This window comes from Muscardinus avellanarius (genome assembly GCF_963383645.1).
Source record: "Muscardinus avellanarius genome assembly, chromosome: X".
NCBI classification, from domain to species: Eukaryota; Metazoa; Chordata; class Mammalia; order Rodentia; family Gliridae; genus Muscardinus; species Muscardinus avellanarius.
The window spans coordinates 109,558,035-109,573,058 of NC_137792.1; the positions used below are offsets into that span (position 1 = coordinate 109,558,035).

The 15,024-nt window shown below is 38.1% G+C and overlaps 1 protein-coding gene across 1 annotated transcript in view; it reads right to left on the minus strand.

The window, feature by feature from the left end:
• Positions 1 to 15,024, minus strand: part of TEX11 (testis expressed 11) — a gene marked incomplete at both ends in the record, with an annotated part of 284,756 nt that overhangs the window by 63,861 nt on the left and 205,871 nt on the right. Inside the window, 1 exon segment of the mRNA XM_080718988.1 lies at positions 298 to 455. Within this exon segment, the coding sequence (XP_080575114.1) occupies positions 298 to 455 (158 nt within the window).

Here is a 15,024-nt window from a genome sequence, read left to right on the forward strand (position 1 = left end):
AGAGAGAAAATGGAGATAAAAATATTTAAAAGTAGACTAGGAAAGAGTGGTCCATGGGAAGGGGTGATGCAAAAGAAGAGATACTCAAGATTCTTAAACAAAGATGCTAAGACAAATGTAACCTTTGCTTAGGAAGGCATTGGCAATGACAATCCTTTGAAATGAAGATGCTGATAGAATATAGAAAAGATTTGAGAAAAGAATTCTCTAACAGAATAGAAAATAATGTATCAGGGAAGACAACCATTCCAAATAGTGCACTTAGCTCCTGTCTTTTCTTTGAAAGTTGCACATTACCTGTTCACAAGATGTTGCAGCTTTTCTCCCTTGCTCTAGATCAACTGCAGCTGCCACAAGTAAACATGTTTTCTGTGCAATCAGAATTACTTGATCAGAAGGACAAAACTGGAACAGCTGATAAGAAATAACCAAAACATCAATGAATAGTGAGAATCCTGTCAGGTGAACACAAACAATCAGAATGAAAATCAGCAATATCCTCTCTGAATGAGAAAATTCAGCTGGAAAAGCACATGTCACGATAAAAATTATACCGACTATAACACTGATTTACAGTTTTAATTTTATATTATTTTCTATTGTTTTTAGCACCTTCCTAGAGATAAAAACTTCATTTCTTCACAGTTTTCCTATCTTTCCCAGTGACAAGTACTGTCATTTGCCCCTGTATTTCTATCCAGTGATTTACTTCTTGGTTTCTGCTGTAATTTCTTAGTGTTTCCCCTTGGCAAATAGATTTCCCCTTTGTATTGAATAAAGCCAAAATTAGTGCATATATTGTTATGGTTGAAAGACACAATGTCAAATCTTGACAGTCATTAGGCAGAACCTCATCATTAAACTTTGCCTTTGAGTTTTAGAAAAAACTCCCAGATTTGCACAGCAATAAAACCCTAGGCCACTTGGATTCTTATATGCCTATACTGAAAGTGCTATAACAAATGTCGAAACTAAAACTAATTTATTTCACCTAATTAAAATGGCAAATTTACCTAAACTTATAAAGACTATTTCTTCGTCTTCCCAAATATTTAATGATTGCAACCATCTCCATCATTGAATTAATGGAATTTAAAGACACCCAATGACCAGGCATGGTGGCACATGCCTGCAACCTCAGTACTTGGGAGGCTGAGACAGAAGGATTGTGAGTTTGAAGCCAACCTCAGCAAGCTAGTGAGGCCGTTAGCAACCTAGAAACACCCTATTTCCAAATTTAAAAATAGGGATGGATGTGAAGCTTGAGGGTAAGATGCCCCTGGGGTTCAATCCCCAGCATCCCCCCGAATGAATGAATGAATGAATTCATCCAATCACCAGGCATGGTGGTGCAGAGCCATAATCACAGGACTAACGAGGCTGAAACAGGAGGATCCCAGGTTTGAGGCCAGCCTCAGCAACTTAACCAGACCCTATTTCAAAATAAAAACTAAATTTAAAAAGGGGCTGGGGTGGAATGGGAGGGGAAGAGGAAGGGAAGGGGAAGAGGAAGGGAAGGGGAAGAAGGAGAAGAAAAATAGTAACAACCTGCAATGGTGATTGAGAAGTGGAAGTATATCAGTGGGCTGGCATGATTTTACTTAGCTACCACAGCAAGCACAGTCTAGAAGGAGAATCTGCCATTATCACCAAAAAGCACTTAGCTTGTATCCCATGCTCTTCCGAGAAATAAAAATGCCAACCAGCATTTCTCTTTTGAAAAGCTTTGGCTTCTAAACAATTTTGCTATGCTTAACACCCTTTTGACAGCTATTCCAGGCATCAAACTGAAGCACTGCAATGCATGGAATAGATATTCTAAGATAACGTACTTTGGGGTATGTTTTTGGACATAAAAAGAGACATATTGGCAGCAGAAAAGAGAAAATCTGCTAGGCAAAAGGGACACCACGTAAGAAAGCATGGAGCTGGGAAAAGGGATGTGATGTCACTAGGATATTAGCGTGAATGAAGTGAAGAGGGAGGAATTATGGGTAGATTCAGGAGATGACACAGGCTTGGGTAGATAGCTTCAAAACAAGGGAGCAAAGCATCCAAATTTGATTCAGAGGCCATGGAAACCCAGCAGGGTTCATAGAATTTTTATTCATCTTGATCTTCTTTACCTATTGAATTTGTAAGAAAGAATTAAATGGCAACTACAGAAAACAGAAAAAAAGGAAAGAAGAACGAAAGGAGGGAGGAAAATGTCTTTAAAACAATCTGGAATTAAAACAGAGCTGAAGTCATATTTGGAAACGAATGATAGTGATGCCAAAGTTTTCTCTGCTTGTGGATGAAGAAACCAAAATAGACTCCTGCGGTAAACATTAATAAGAGCACGAAGCTTAACTCAAATATTAGTTTGGAGTCAGTGTGCTCAATGTACTTTGAGAATTCAATAGAGGACAGAGCAAGATGAAGGACTGAAAATAACCAAGGACATATTTACCTATATTCAAGCAAGTCATCGATTTCTTTCTAAAATAACAAAGAAAAAAGTTTTTGACTGTTCCTTAAGCTTTACTATAGAAAAGAAAGAGAAACACTATTTGGGAACTGGACTTAAAAAGGCAAAATTGGAGAGAGTAATCTGGATAAAAGAAGAACTTTAGATAATGGAGGAGAAACCCAGTGGAGTGACAGAGGTCGTCTAGGAGAGGGTGGGGGGGGGGGAGAGAGTTAAGGAAAGAAACACTTCCACTGACATTGTGTGAATATCAATGCTGATCTCCGATATCATGTATGGGGAAGGCGGAGTGGGGAGGGATTCAAATGGGGGAAAATCAACAAGTGCTGTGTGCATGAATACCTCTATCACTGTGAACTATATTATTATTATTATTATTATTATTATTATTATAATTTTCTGTAGTATTGGGGATGGAACCCAGGGGCATTCTATCTCCTCACACCCCAAGTCCTATATTTTATTATTTGGAAACAGGGTCTCTCTGAGTTGCAAAGGGCCTCACTAAGTAGTAGCTGAGGCTGTCTGTGAACCGTGATCCTCCTGTCTCAGCCTCCCAAATGCTGGGATTACAAGTGTGCGCCACCACTCCTGGCACTATGAACTATATTATATGAGACTATAATGTGCCAATAAAAGTATTCAAAATAAATGCCACAAAAATACAAAAGTGTACAGCTTATTGTTCAAAACTCCAATCTATCATTTTAATATACTTTCCCCCCCACTATAAGATATGGTTACTCATCCCTAACTCCCTTATATTTTTCCCTCCTATTCTTCTACACTCAGTAAAAGAATTTCAATGACTGAAGTTTTTAGTTTATTATATTATAGGGTCATAGAATTTGGGAGAAGGTAGTGATCACTGTGATTTATAAGTTTTGGCTTTTTTATAAAGAGGGGAAATCAGAACCCTTCTTTGATTAAAAATATGCCAGGTATGGTGGTGGATGCTTATAATCCCAGTACTTGGGAGGCTGAGACAGGAGGACTTCACAGGTTCGAAGCCAGCCTCAGCTACTTAGTGAGGCTCTCAGCAACTTAGTAGTGAGACCCTGTTTCCAAGTAAAATATAAAATAGGTACTGGGAGTATAGCCCGGAGCTAGAAAAGCCCCTGGTTTTCACCCTCAGTACCAGCAATAAAAATAATTGATGCATTATAAAAATAAATGCTAGTACTTTTACTATAATACTCATATATACACATAACATTATTTGATCTTTTCCCTTCCCATATCTCCCCTTTCTCTCCCCTGGTCCCCTTCCAGTATTCTCAACTCTATTTTTTATGGTACTGGAGATTGAACCCAGGGACATTCTGCCTATGAACCACACCCCATAGTCTTATTTTTTATTTTAAAACAGGATATCCCTAAGTTGAGGAGGGCCTAAGTTCTGAGGCTAGCCATGATCCTGTGATCCTCCTGTCTCAGTCTCCCATGTATTGAGATTACAGTTGTGCTTACCACACCCAGCTTCAACTCATTTTTATGAGGTCCCTTTTCTTTAATTTTTCTTTCCACCTTCCACATATGAGAGAAAACATGGGGCCCTTGATTTTCTGAGTCTTGCTGATACCACTTAGCATGATGTTCTCCAGTTCTATCTACATTTCCTGCAAGTGACATAATTTTCTTCCTCTTTATGGCTGAGTAAAATTTTTTTGTGTGTATATTCACCACATATTCTTTACCCATTTATCTGTTGCAGACACCTTGGTTGCTAGAAACCCTGTTTTAAGTAAAATTGTAGAGTTGTCCAACATATAAATAAAGATACGGTTGGGGTGTTGAGAGAGTTTAAAGATCTAGGGGTACCTACTCATAAGGGTCCATAATTCTGTGAGTTTATTTCTAGTATTTTAGCCATTTTCTTACAGTGGACCTTGGAGAAAAATTTCTTTATGCTTCTGGCAGAAGAAGAGGAAAGAGAATAATTTTGAAATATGCCAGAACACTCTGCCCTTCTTAACAAGATCTGCCTTCAAATTAAGTTATTTGACCAGAAATCAATCTTTTCGGGTATTATCAGTGTCTATTTAACATGAGGGAAGGGAAATAGTTAAACCCAGTTCACTATAGCCATCTTGTTCCACCTAAGGAGGGAGAAAAAAAACTGGGAAGCACTTGTGAAGTTCATAGTACAGAGGCACGAGCACTAAAAAAACAAGAATTCATTCTAGACATGCTCCGCAATTCACCACCATACTATTAAAGCCTATTTACAGCACTTGTTTTAACTTCACGTATCCTGTCTGGATCTCAAGAAAAAATAAAAGGCATACTAAAATGTAAAAAAAAATAATTTGAAGAAGCAGAGCAAACATCAGAATTAGATATGGCAGGAATGCTAGAATTATCAGATGGGGGATTTAAAACAACAATGATTAATATGTTTAAGGGCTTTAATGGATAAAATAGACAGCATGGAAGAACAGATGGACAATGTAAGCAGAATGAAGGAAATCCTAAGAAAGAACCAAAAATAAATGCTGGCGTTACAAAACACTGTAACCAAAATGAGAATGCCTATGATAATCTTGTTGGTAGACTGGACACATGAAGAAAAGATCTCTGAGCTTGAGGATACAAATAGAAACCTCCAGTACTAAAAACCAAGGAGAACAAAGACAGAAAACAACAGAATATCCAAGGACTGTGGGGCAATTACAAAAGGTATAAGATATGGGTAATGGGAATACTAGAAGAAGAAAGAGAGAACCAGAAGAAATACTTCACCATCCAGGATGTTTAGAGAATATCAAACAAGATAAATGCCAAAATAGGACAACTAGACATATCATTTCAAAACACAGCAAAGAAAATTTTAAAAATTCCTGAAAAAAGCCGGGGGGGGGGGGACTTGAAGAGGAACCAAGGTAAGAATTATATCTGACTTCTGCCCAGAAACTTTATTAGTTAGCTTTGCATCACTACAATGAAATACTTAACACATAATACTTATTGCTGTAGTTAGATATAAAATGTCCCTTAAAGAGCTCACTTATTAACATTTAGAGCTGATATAATTGATTCATGAGGGTTGTAATCCCAGCAGTGAATAAATCCATTGTAATAGATTTTTCTGGATGGTGTCCCAGGCCAGTGGGCTGTGGCTGGAGGTGGGTCCCTGGGCTTTGGTCTTGGATATTATATTAATGGTTCCTCTTCCCCCTCCTCTCTATCTCTTGCTTCTGGCCTCCATGATGTAAGGAGCACAGCCCACATGTTCTCCCTCACTCTGCCTCCCATCACCATGCCCTGAAATCCACAGTCCCCAGCCTCACATGGTCTGAACCCAAAATTGTTGGAAAATAAATCTTCTTTCTTCTAAGTTACTGGTTAGTCTTTTAGATTATAGCTGCAAAAATGCTGACTGGACCACTTAAAAGGAAATGGAAGTCTATTTAGCTCAATTTTGGACAATCAAAGTCCAAGATCAGGTGTTCCCATTGGTTTGGTCTCTGGATTAATATGGTGGGTGGTGGCATATCATGCCAAGAGCACATGCGTAGAAGAGTTCATATCACCAAACAGGAAGAGAAAGAGACTGGGGTCTACAGTCCCCTGAGATCACACCCCCTCATGTCTACAATGACCTAAATACCTCACACTGGGCACTACCTCTTAAAGATTATACAGTACTTTCCAATAGTGCCACCTGTAAACCAAGCCTTCAATCACAGTGAACCCATGGGGGACATTCATCCCACACCCAAACTGTAATGCGACCATGCAAAAAAGAGAGTGCAGCTGGGTGTGATGGCATGTGCCTACAATCCCAGTACTTGGGAGACCGAGACAGGAGGATTGCAGGTTTGAAGTCAGCCTCAGCAACTTAGTGAGACCCTCAGCAACTTTGTGAGGTCCTGTTTCAAAATAAAAACTAAAATAGGGCTGAGTATGTAGCCCAGAGGTAGAACACTTCTGGGTTCAATAGCCAATACCAAAAATAAAGAAAGAAAGAAAGAAGGAAAGAAAGAAAGAAAGAAAGAAAGAAAGAAAGAAAGAAAGAAAGAAAAGAGAGAGAGAGAGAGAGAGAGAGAGAGAGAGAGAGAGAGAGAGAGAGAGAGAGAGAAATGGAATAAAGCTTGAGAGAAAAAATATTCCCCAAGTTTAAATTCTGTACCTTACAAAATTATCCTTCAAAAGTTCCATATGAATTTTAGAACTGTTTTTTAGTTCTGTGAAAAATGACATTGATATTTTGATACGGATTGCATTGAATCTAGAGGTCACATTCAATATTTATTCTTCCTATATAATAATATAGGAATATTTTCTAACTTCCAATATCTTCTTTACTTTCTGTGTGTGGGGGGTTACTAGGTGTTGAGTCCAGGGGTGTCCTACCTCTAAGCTATACCTCCAGCCCTTTTTTATTTTTTAAACTTTGAAACAGGGTTTTGCTAAGTTGCTACTGCTGGCCTTGAACCTGCAATCCTCTTGTCTCAGGCTCCCAAGTACTGGAATTGCAGGCATTTTCCACCATTACTGGCTTCTAATTCAAGTTCTTTCTTCAGTGTTCTATAAGTTTCACTGTTGGGGTCTTTTACTTCCTTGGTTAGAATTATTTCTGGGTATTTTCATTTTTTTCAACACTATTGTGGATGTAGAGGAGTGAAACTAGATCCCTGTCTTTCACCCTGCACAAAAGTCAGTTCAAAGTGGGTCAAGCCCTAGGAGTTATACCAAAACTTTGCAACTACTAACAAAAACATAGGACCAACTTTCCAACCGATACGCTCAGGTAGTAATGTGCTCAGTAAGACCTGTAAGGCTCAGGAAATAAAATCAAGAATTAATAAATGGGATGGCATCAAATTAAAAAGTTTCCACACAGCAAAGAAAATAAGCGATTATGTGAATTGAGAGACTACAGCATGGGAGAAAATCTTTGCCAGCTACTCATTTTGATAGAGGCTTAATATCCAGAATAAATAAGAACTGAAAAAACTTAACAACAAAAACAAATAACCCAGTCAACAAATGGGGAATTGATCCGGGCATGGTGGTAAACACCTGTAATCCCAGTACTTTGGAGTTTGAGACAAGAGGCTTGCAGGTACTAGGTAAGCCTCAGGAACTTATTAAGACCTTGTTTCAAAATAAAAAATAAAAAGGGTTTGTGGTGTAGCTTAGAGATAGAATGTCCCTGGATTCATCCCCCAGTGCCATCAAGAAACAAATAAATAATTGAACCAGACATTCCTCAAAAGAATAAATTCAAATGGCTAACAAATTCACAAAAAGTGAACTGCTGAGCCACCTTTATTCAGATCAAGAAACACACTTTACTATACTTAATGTCCAACAACAGACCTAGAGCTATCTTCCTCTGAATAATAGATATTGAAGTGAAACAGGCAATTGAAATATTGATTGTCTAAAACGCTGTGGTGGGTATAAGCATAAAGAGCTGCCTTACACAGCTTCACCAGGGTGTGCCCACTCTCAACATAAAACAAGGGCTAAGGGAGTGTCCACACTGGATAGACTTTTCTGTTTTTCTGATGAGTCTGGGGAAAGGAGATGGGGAAGGGTGTGGATATGATTACAATTATTCCTAAGTGAGTAGAATACTAGTATGATAACTGTATGTTTTCCTTTCTTCCCCACATCACTGCAAATTTCTTTTTCCTACTTGATGAAGACTGAAACCACAGGTGCTAAAAACAGCAGTTATTTCAAAGCAAAAAAACATAACTATATTTTTGCTATTCAGTTTTCGAGAAGGGGTCTTGCTATGTTGCCTAGGCTAGTTTCAAACTCATGATCTCAAATGATCTTCTTGCTTCAGCCTCTCAACTCTTTGGCCTACCAGACACATACTACCATACCCAGCTACTCTGTTTTACAATTTTTCTATCAGAATTACTAAGGTCCTCATGGTACAATTTGTAACTTCACCCAATCTGGCAAAATCCAGGTTAATGTAGCTGTGTTATGTAGTGGCCAAGATGGCCTATCAGTTCTACATGTAACCCTGTTTCGTATCAATGGGAGTGGCTGAGGAAAGGCACTTGCTAAATTAGTGTTGCTGTCTGAAGTCTGGATCACCACACTAGCTTAATTTAGTTCCTTCCAAATGTGAAAATTTTTGGTTAAAAATGGAAAAAAGGATAAATAATAGCTGGAAGTAAGGCATAGAAAAGTGGGCTATCTAACAAGTGAAATCTAGTATCACACTGATGCCTCAAAAGAAGCTCTAAGCAAGAGATAATACTGTCTCCTTCACTCATTTATACCAGATACCTGAAAAGCAAAGCCATAATATTGCTAAAAACCACTTCTATTTTTGGAACCTTACAAGACTGAATAAAAGTCTAAAAACCGGAATGTCCTCAACCTGGGAAATAATATCATATGATACAATGATGGCCTACAAAAAGTGTTAATGACTAAATGGGATGCTAGTGAAACGCCAATATCTTGTTTTGATTCCTTTATTATATGGGCTCTGTGGTAAAAAGGCAGGAGGGAGCTGTGGTATAATAAATACATTTGGTCTTTGTCCCTGGTTCCTGGCACACAGCTCCTTTGGAAAAAAGAATGGGCCAAAAATCTTAACTTCTGTTTTATCTCACCAAAGAAGATATGCAGATGAAAAATAAGCATATGAAAAGATGCTCAGCCAGGTGTGGTGGCGCACGCTTGTAATCCCTGAGCTTGGGAGGCTGAGACAGGAGGATCACACAGGTTCAAAGCCAGCCTCAGCTACTTAGCGAGGCTCTCAGCAACTTACTGAGACCCTGTTTCCGAATAAAAATATTTTTAAAAAATGTCTGGGAGTACAGCCCAGAGGTAGAAAGCCTCTGGGTTCCACCCCCAGTACCACCAAAACAAAAAGAAAGAAAGAAAGAAAGAAAGAAAGAAAGAAAAGATGCTCAACATGATGCATCATAAGGAAAATGTAAATAAAACAACAACAATATACCACTAAACACCTATTAGGATGATCTAAATCTAAAATATTGACAACATCAAATGCTGGTAAGAATATGGAACAATAGGAACCTTAATTGGCTGATGACGGGAATGTAAAATGATACATCCCACACTGGAAAACGGTTTGACAGTTTCTTACAAAGCTAATCATAGTCTTATCACATGACTCAGGAATCACACTCCTTTTTCCTTTTTTTTTTTTTTTACTGGAGGTTGAACCCAGGGTCATTGTATCTTTGAGCTGCACCCACCCCAGCCCTTTTTAATTTTAATTTGAAACAGGGTCTCACTAAGTTGCTGAGGCTTCCCTTGAACCTATGATCCTCCTGTCTCAGCAACTCAAGTACTGAGTTTATGGGTATGTGTGCACCATGCCTAGCTCAGAAATCATATTCTTTGACATTTACCTAAAGGAGCTAAAAAATTATCATAGAAAGCCCAGGTGTAGATGTTTACAGAGGATTTATTCATAATTGCCCCAAATTAGAAGCAACCAAGATACCCTTCAATAGGTGGCTGTATAAATAAAATGTGGTACATTCACACAATGCAATATTATGCAGTGCTGACATGGTATGACCTATTAGTCACAAAAAGACAATGGAGAATTTAACACTGATGATTGAACCCAGGGGTGCTCTACCATTGAACTATATATCCCCAGACCTTTTAAATTTTATTTTGCATCAAGATCTTACTAAATTTTCCAGGCTGGTCTCACCTTGCAATCTTCCTGCCTCAGCATCACAAATAGTAGGAGTAGGATTATAAGCATGTGCCACCACACCCAGCCACTGGAGGCATCTTAAGTGCATATTACTAAGTGAAAAAAGCCAGTGTGGAAAGGATACAGACTACATGACTCCAAACATATGACATTCTAGAAAACTCAAAAGTATGGAGACAGTAAGGGGTTGATGGGGAAGGGATGAATAGGTGGAACACAGGAATTTCAAAGTAGTGAAAAGGCTTTGTATGATACTCTAATGATGAAATTATGTCATTATACACTTTTCTAAATCCATAGAATATAGAGTGAACCTCATGTAAACTATGGAGTTTCAGTAATTATGATGTGTCACTTTCGACTCATCATTTATAATTGCATCCCTCTGGTGGAGGATGTTGATAATGGGGGAGGTTATGCATGTGTGGGCGCAGGGGAATATGTAAATCTCTGCACCTTCCCCTCAATTTTGCTGTGAACCTAAAACTGCTCTTTAAAAATAAAATGAGATGGAAATTTAACAGTATCCAATTACATGAAATTTGAAGAACATTTAAGTCCAGTACTTATAAAAAACTAATATTGAGTCATTTAAATAAATTCAGTGGCAACCAGATAGTGTTCGAGGTTCTGGAGATACAAAAGCAAATACAAATAGTCATAGCTTTCAAGGAGTGCTCACAATCTGCTAGTAATTTTTTTAGTGGTGCTGGGGACTGAACCCAGAGCCTTGTACATACTAGGCAAATGCTTTACCACCAAATTATATCACATCTAATAGATATCAAAGTTTGCTCTGCGAGTTTCGTTGTTTTTTGTTTTTTGGGTTTTTTTTTTTTTGAGAGGGTACTGGGGATTGAGCCCAAGGGCATTCTAGCTCTGAGTTATACCCTAATTCTTTTTTATTTTTGTTTTGAAGCAGGATCTCAACAGGTGCCAATGCACCCTGCTGTTTCATTCTTAAAACAAATCAAAACTAAGCCAGGTTTGGTGGTATATGCTTGTAGTCCAAATATTGGGAGGCTGAGATGGGAGGGTTTCAGGTTCAAGGACAGCCACAGCAACTTAGTGAGACCCTCAGCAACCTAGAGAGATCCTGTTTCAAACTTAAAAAGGTTTGGGGATGTAGCTCAGAGGTAGAATGCCCCTGGTTTCAAATTTCAGCACCAAAAAAGCGGATAATATTTTATACATATTTGGAAATTATAAAGTTTCCATATCCCTCATCTTTTTTATTTTCTAGTTTGAGTTACCTTCTCATTGATTCATGGAGCCTGTGAAGAAATGGCAAAACTTATCATATGTGCTTGAGTAAAATCTGTATTATAATACATCAAATAATATAAGTCCAAGTGCAATGTCATCTTAGTCGTAGATATTTTCCCCAAAATTAGTTGAAAAGATATATTGCTGCTAGTTGCAAATATAAAAAGCAAAAGTGTGGTAGGGTACATTATTACAGGGCTCTTGTCCAAACAGAGAAGGCAGATATGGGTGATATTTCTTTGTAAGTTATACCTAATCAAAACCTTGAATAGGGTTTTCTTTCAAATCATCAAGCGGTAGTGAGTTTTAGGAATGAAAAATTTATGATCAAATTATTTCATAGATTAAATTGTTGATATTTTACCATAGAAACTGTGAACAGAAACATATTTAATTCTAGCTGAACTGCTGTAGAATCAGAATCAACAAGCTACCTACATTCTGTGTTATTTGGGAAAGTAAGAGGTATGTCAATATTTTACTCTACTATTAAAAAGGAGTAAAATAGATGCAATGTCATAATCTGATCATATATAACATTATTGTGGGCTTATTAAGAGCCTGGCAATCTGTTTTACATGTATTAAATTATACTTTGGCTTCTCTTCAGATCACATAAATATTTTGCCTTTTACATGTACTAATTCACTGAGTAATCACAGCAACCCCATACTATTATTATTTCTATTTAATAGATGGAGAAGCTGAAGCCAAGAAAAGTTAAGAAATTGGCCCAAGAATTAACATCTAATAAACAGCAGAGCCAGGATGTGAAACCAAGAAGACTGGCTTCTATATTACTCTTTAAAAATACTTTTACCGGTGCACTGTAATTTGACATTACAGTGAGATTCAAGTGACACACTCACACATGCACACATCACTTGGTGTGTTTCCCTCCACATCCCAATCCTGCTTTACCCTCTTCCCTCACTGTACATGTTAGTGAGGTTGGGAGCGATACATTCATATAGGCACATAAGGTTATTTGAACTGTTCCCTTCCTCGAGCCTCATTTTTCTCTTTCCCACCTTCCTCTCTACACCCTTCCTCTGTGGAATGTACACACAATGGAACTTTTCTCACCCTGTATTAACCTTACCCACTGCATTAAATATCTTCTAATATAAGATTCTATTGTAAGTTACTGTAATTGTTCTAATGGTGAATGCATAATTTCTGTTTAAATACCTTACTTATATTCAGATTCTGGAATTAGATAAATTCCTGGTAGAGCAAGACTAAACAGACACCTGTGTAATAAAGCAATATACAAAGTGATTCTTTTTTTTTCTTTTTTTTTTTTACAATTCTGGGGATGGAACCCAGGAGCATTCGACCTTGGAGCTATACCCCCTGTCCTATTTTGTATTCTTTTTTTGAAACAGGGTCTCACTAAATTGCACTGCCTCACTAAGTAGCTGAGGCTGTCTGTGAACCCCAATCCTCTGGTCTCAGCCTCCCGAATGCTGAGATTACAAGCGTGTGCCACCACACCCTGTGCATGCTTGTAATCCCAGTACTTGGGAGGCTGAGACAGGAGGATTATGCAGGTTTGAGGCTAGCCTCAGCTATTTAGGGAGGCTCTCAACAACTTAGTGAGACCCTGTTTTCAAATAAAATATAAAATAGGTATGGGAGTGTGACCTGGACGTAGAAAGCCCCTGGGTTCCATCCCCATTAACACCACACACACACACACACACACACACACACACACACACACACACACAATAAAGTGATTCGTAGGAGGAAATACATTAAAGGATATATACCAAGTCATTAACATTGATTACTCCAGAGAAATTGAGAAAAGAGAGAGTAAGGGGGATTTTAAGCTTATTGTAGTTATATATATTGTGTTCTAATGATCTAATGATCGCAATGAAAAATACTAATTTTGTAATTTTGAATGTGAAATAGAATACAAAATTTTAAAACAAAATATTTCCTATAACAAGTTCTTAAATGGCTTGACAGTTCATATCATTTTCTCCAACTACCTACTAAAAATCAGTTATGAGCTGAGCATGGTGGCACACACTTGTAATCCCAGCATTCGGGAGGCTGAGACAGGAGAATTGCAGTTTACAGACAGCCTCAGCTACTACTTAGCAAGGCCCTTTGCAACACAGTGAGACCCTGTTTCAATATAAAGAATAAAACATAGGACTGTGGTGTAGCTTGGAGGTAGAATACCCCTGGGTTCCATCCCCAGTACTGCAAAAAAATCGGTTATGATATACATGTCTTTAAGGCTAGGCGTGGTGGCGCACGTTTGTAATCCCCGTGCGTGGGAGGCGGAGACAGGAGGATTGCGCAGGTTCGAAGCCAGCCGTGCTGGCTTAAGAGACCTTGTTTCCAAATGAAAATATAAAAAATAGGTCTGGGAGTGTAGCCTGAAGGAAGAAGGACTTCCAGGAACCCCAGTACCACAAAAAAAAAAGATATACATGTCTTTATATTTTTCTTCCTATAAAGGAACCTAGAACTGGTCTTTGGGGCAGACATAAAATAGGATCACTATTCTTTGAAGTCATCTGGAATCATATTGACAAACTTACAAAGTAGTTGTAAGCTTGGAAAGTCTCTAAAATAATAGCATCTATACTGAATGGGATTAGATATCTGACTGAAAACATAGAAGTATCTCAATTCCTGACTTTATTTATTTATTTAATTTTAATTTTTTATTTATTTTGCAGTATTGGTGATGGAAGCCAGGGGACATTCTACCTCTGAGCTACAACCTCAGCCCTATTTTTTATTCTTTATTTTGAAATAGGGTCTCACTGAGTTGCAAAGGGCCTCACTAAGTAGCTGAGGCTGTCCTTGTACCATGATCCTCCTGTCTCTGCATCCCAAATGCTGGGATTACAAGCATGCACCACTCTTTGATTTCTATGAATCCACTTCTCTTTTGAAGTGTGGCCTGAAGTAGAGTTAACCAACCGGATAATCACTTTAGTATTAAGTGATTAGTATTCTGTGGTTCTTTGGGTTACTGCTAATACACCGGGACAAAGACCACAAAGATTAGTTTAAGTGAACTTAAAGCAGCCATGTTAGCAAAGGGGTGTGTGTGTGTGTGTGTGTATGAAAAGAGAGGTTTGGTTTTCTGGTGCTAATATGAACCTCTTTTGTTTTTGTCAATAAGTTGTATCTTCATTCTACCATCTTGCAATAGCTCCTTTGAGGACACAAAATGAACATGTTCAGATTTTTTACTTGTGCTTAATGGGCAAGACTGTATCTTGTAAATAATACTTTGATCAGTAATGTAACATAGCATGTTTGTTCTTTTTAGAATTCAAAAACAATTGTGGCAGAAGAAAGCCTTGGAATATTTAGCTCAACATTCGCAAAACCCACAACAACGACTTACAGCTTTAAAGTATGTAATTTACATTCTCTAGAATTGAAAGGATTTCTTCTCATCTTACTCTACTGGAGCCTTCTCACTCCTCCTTTGCCCCTACACTTGGAGGTGGAGGGCTGTCCTCACTTTTCATTGATATTTATTAACTTATTTATTGATTTGGTACTGGGACTGAATCCATGAATGGTGTACCTCTGAACTACAGTACCAGCCTCCTGGCTCAGCCTCCCA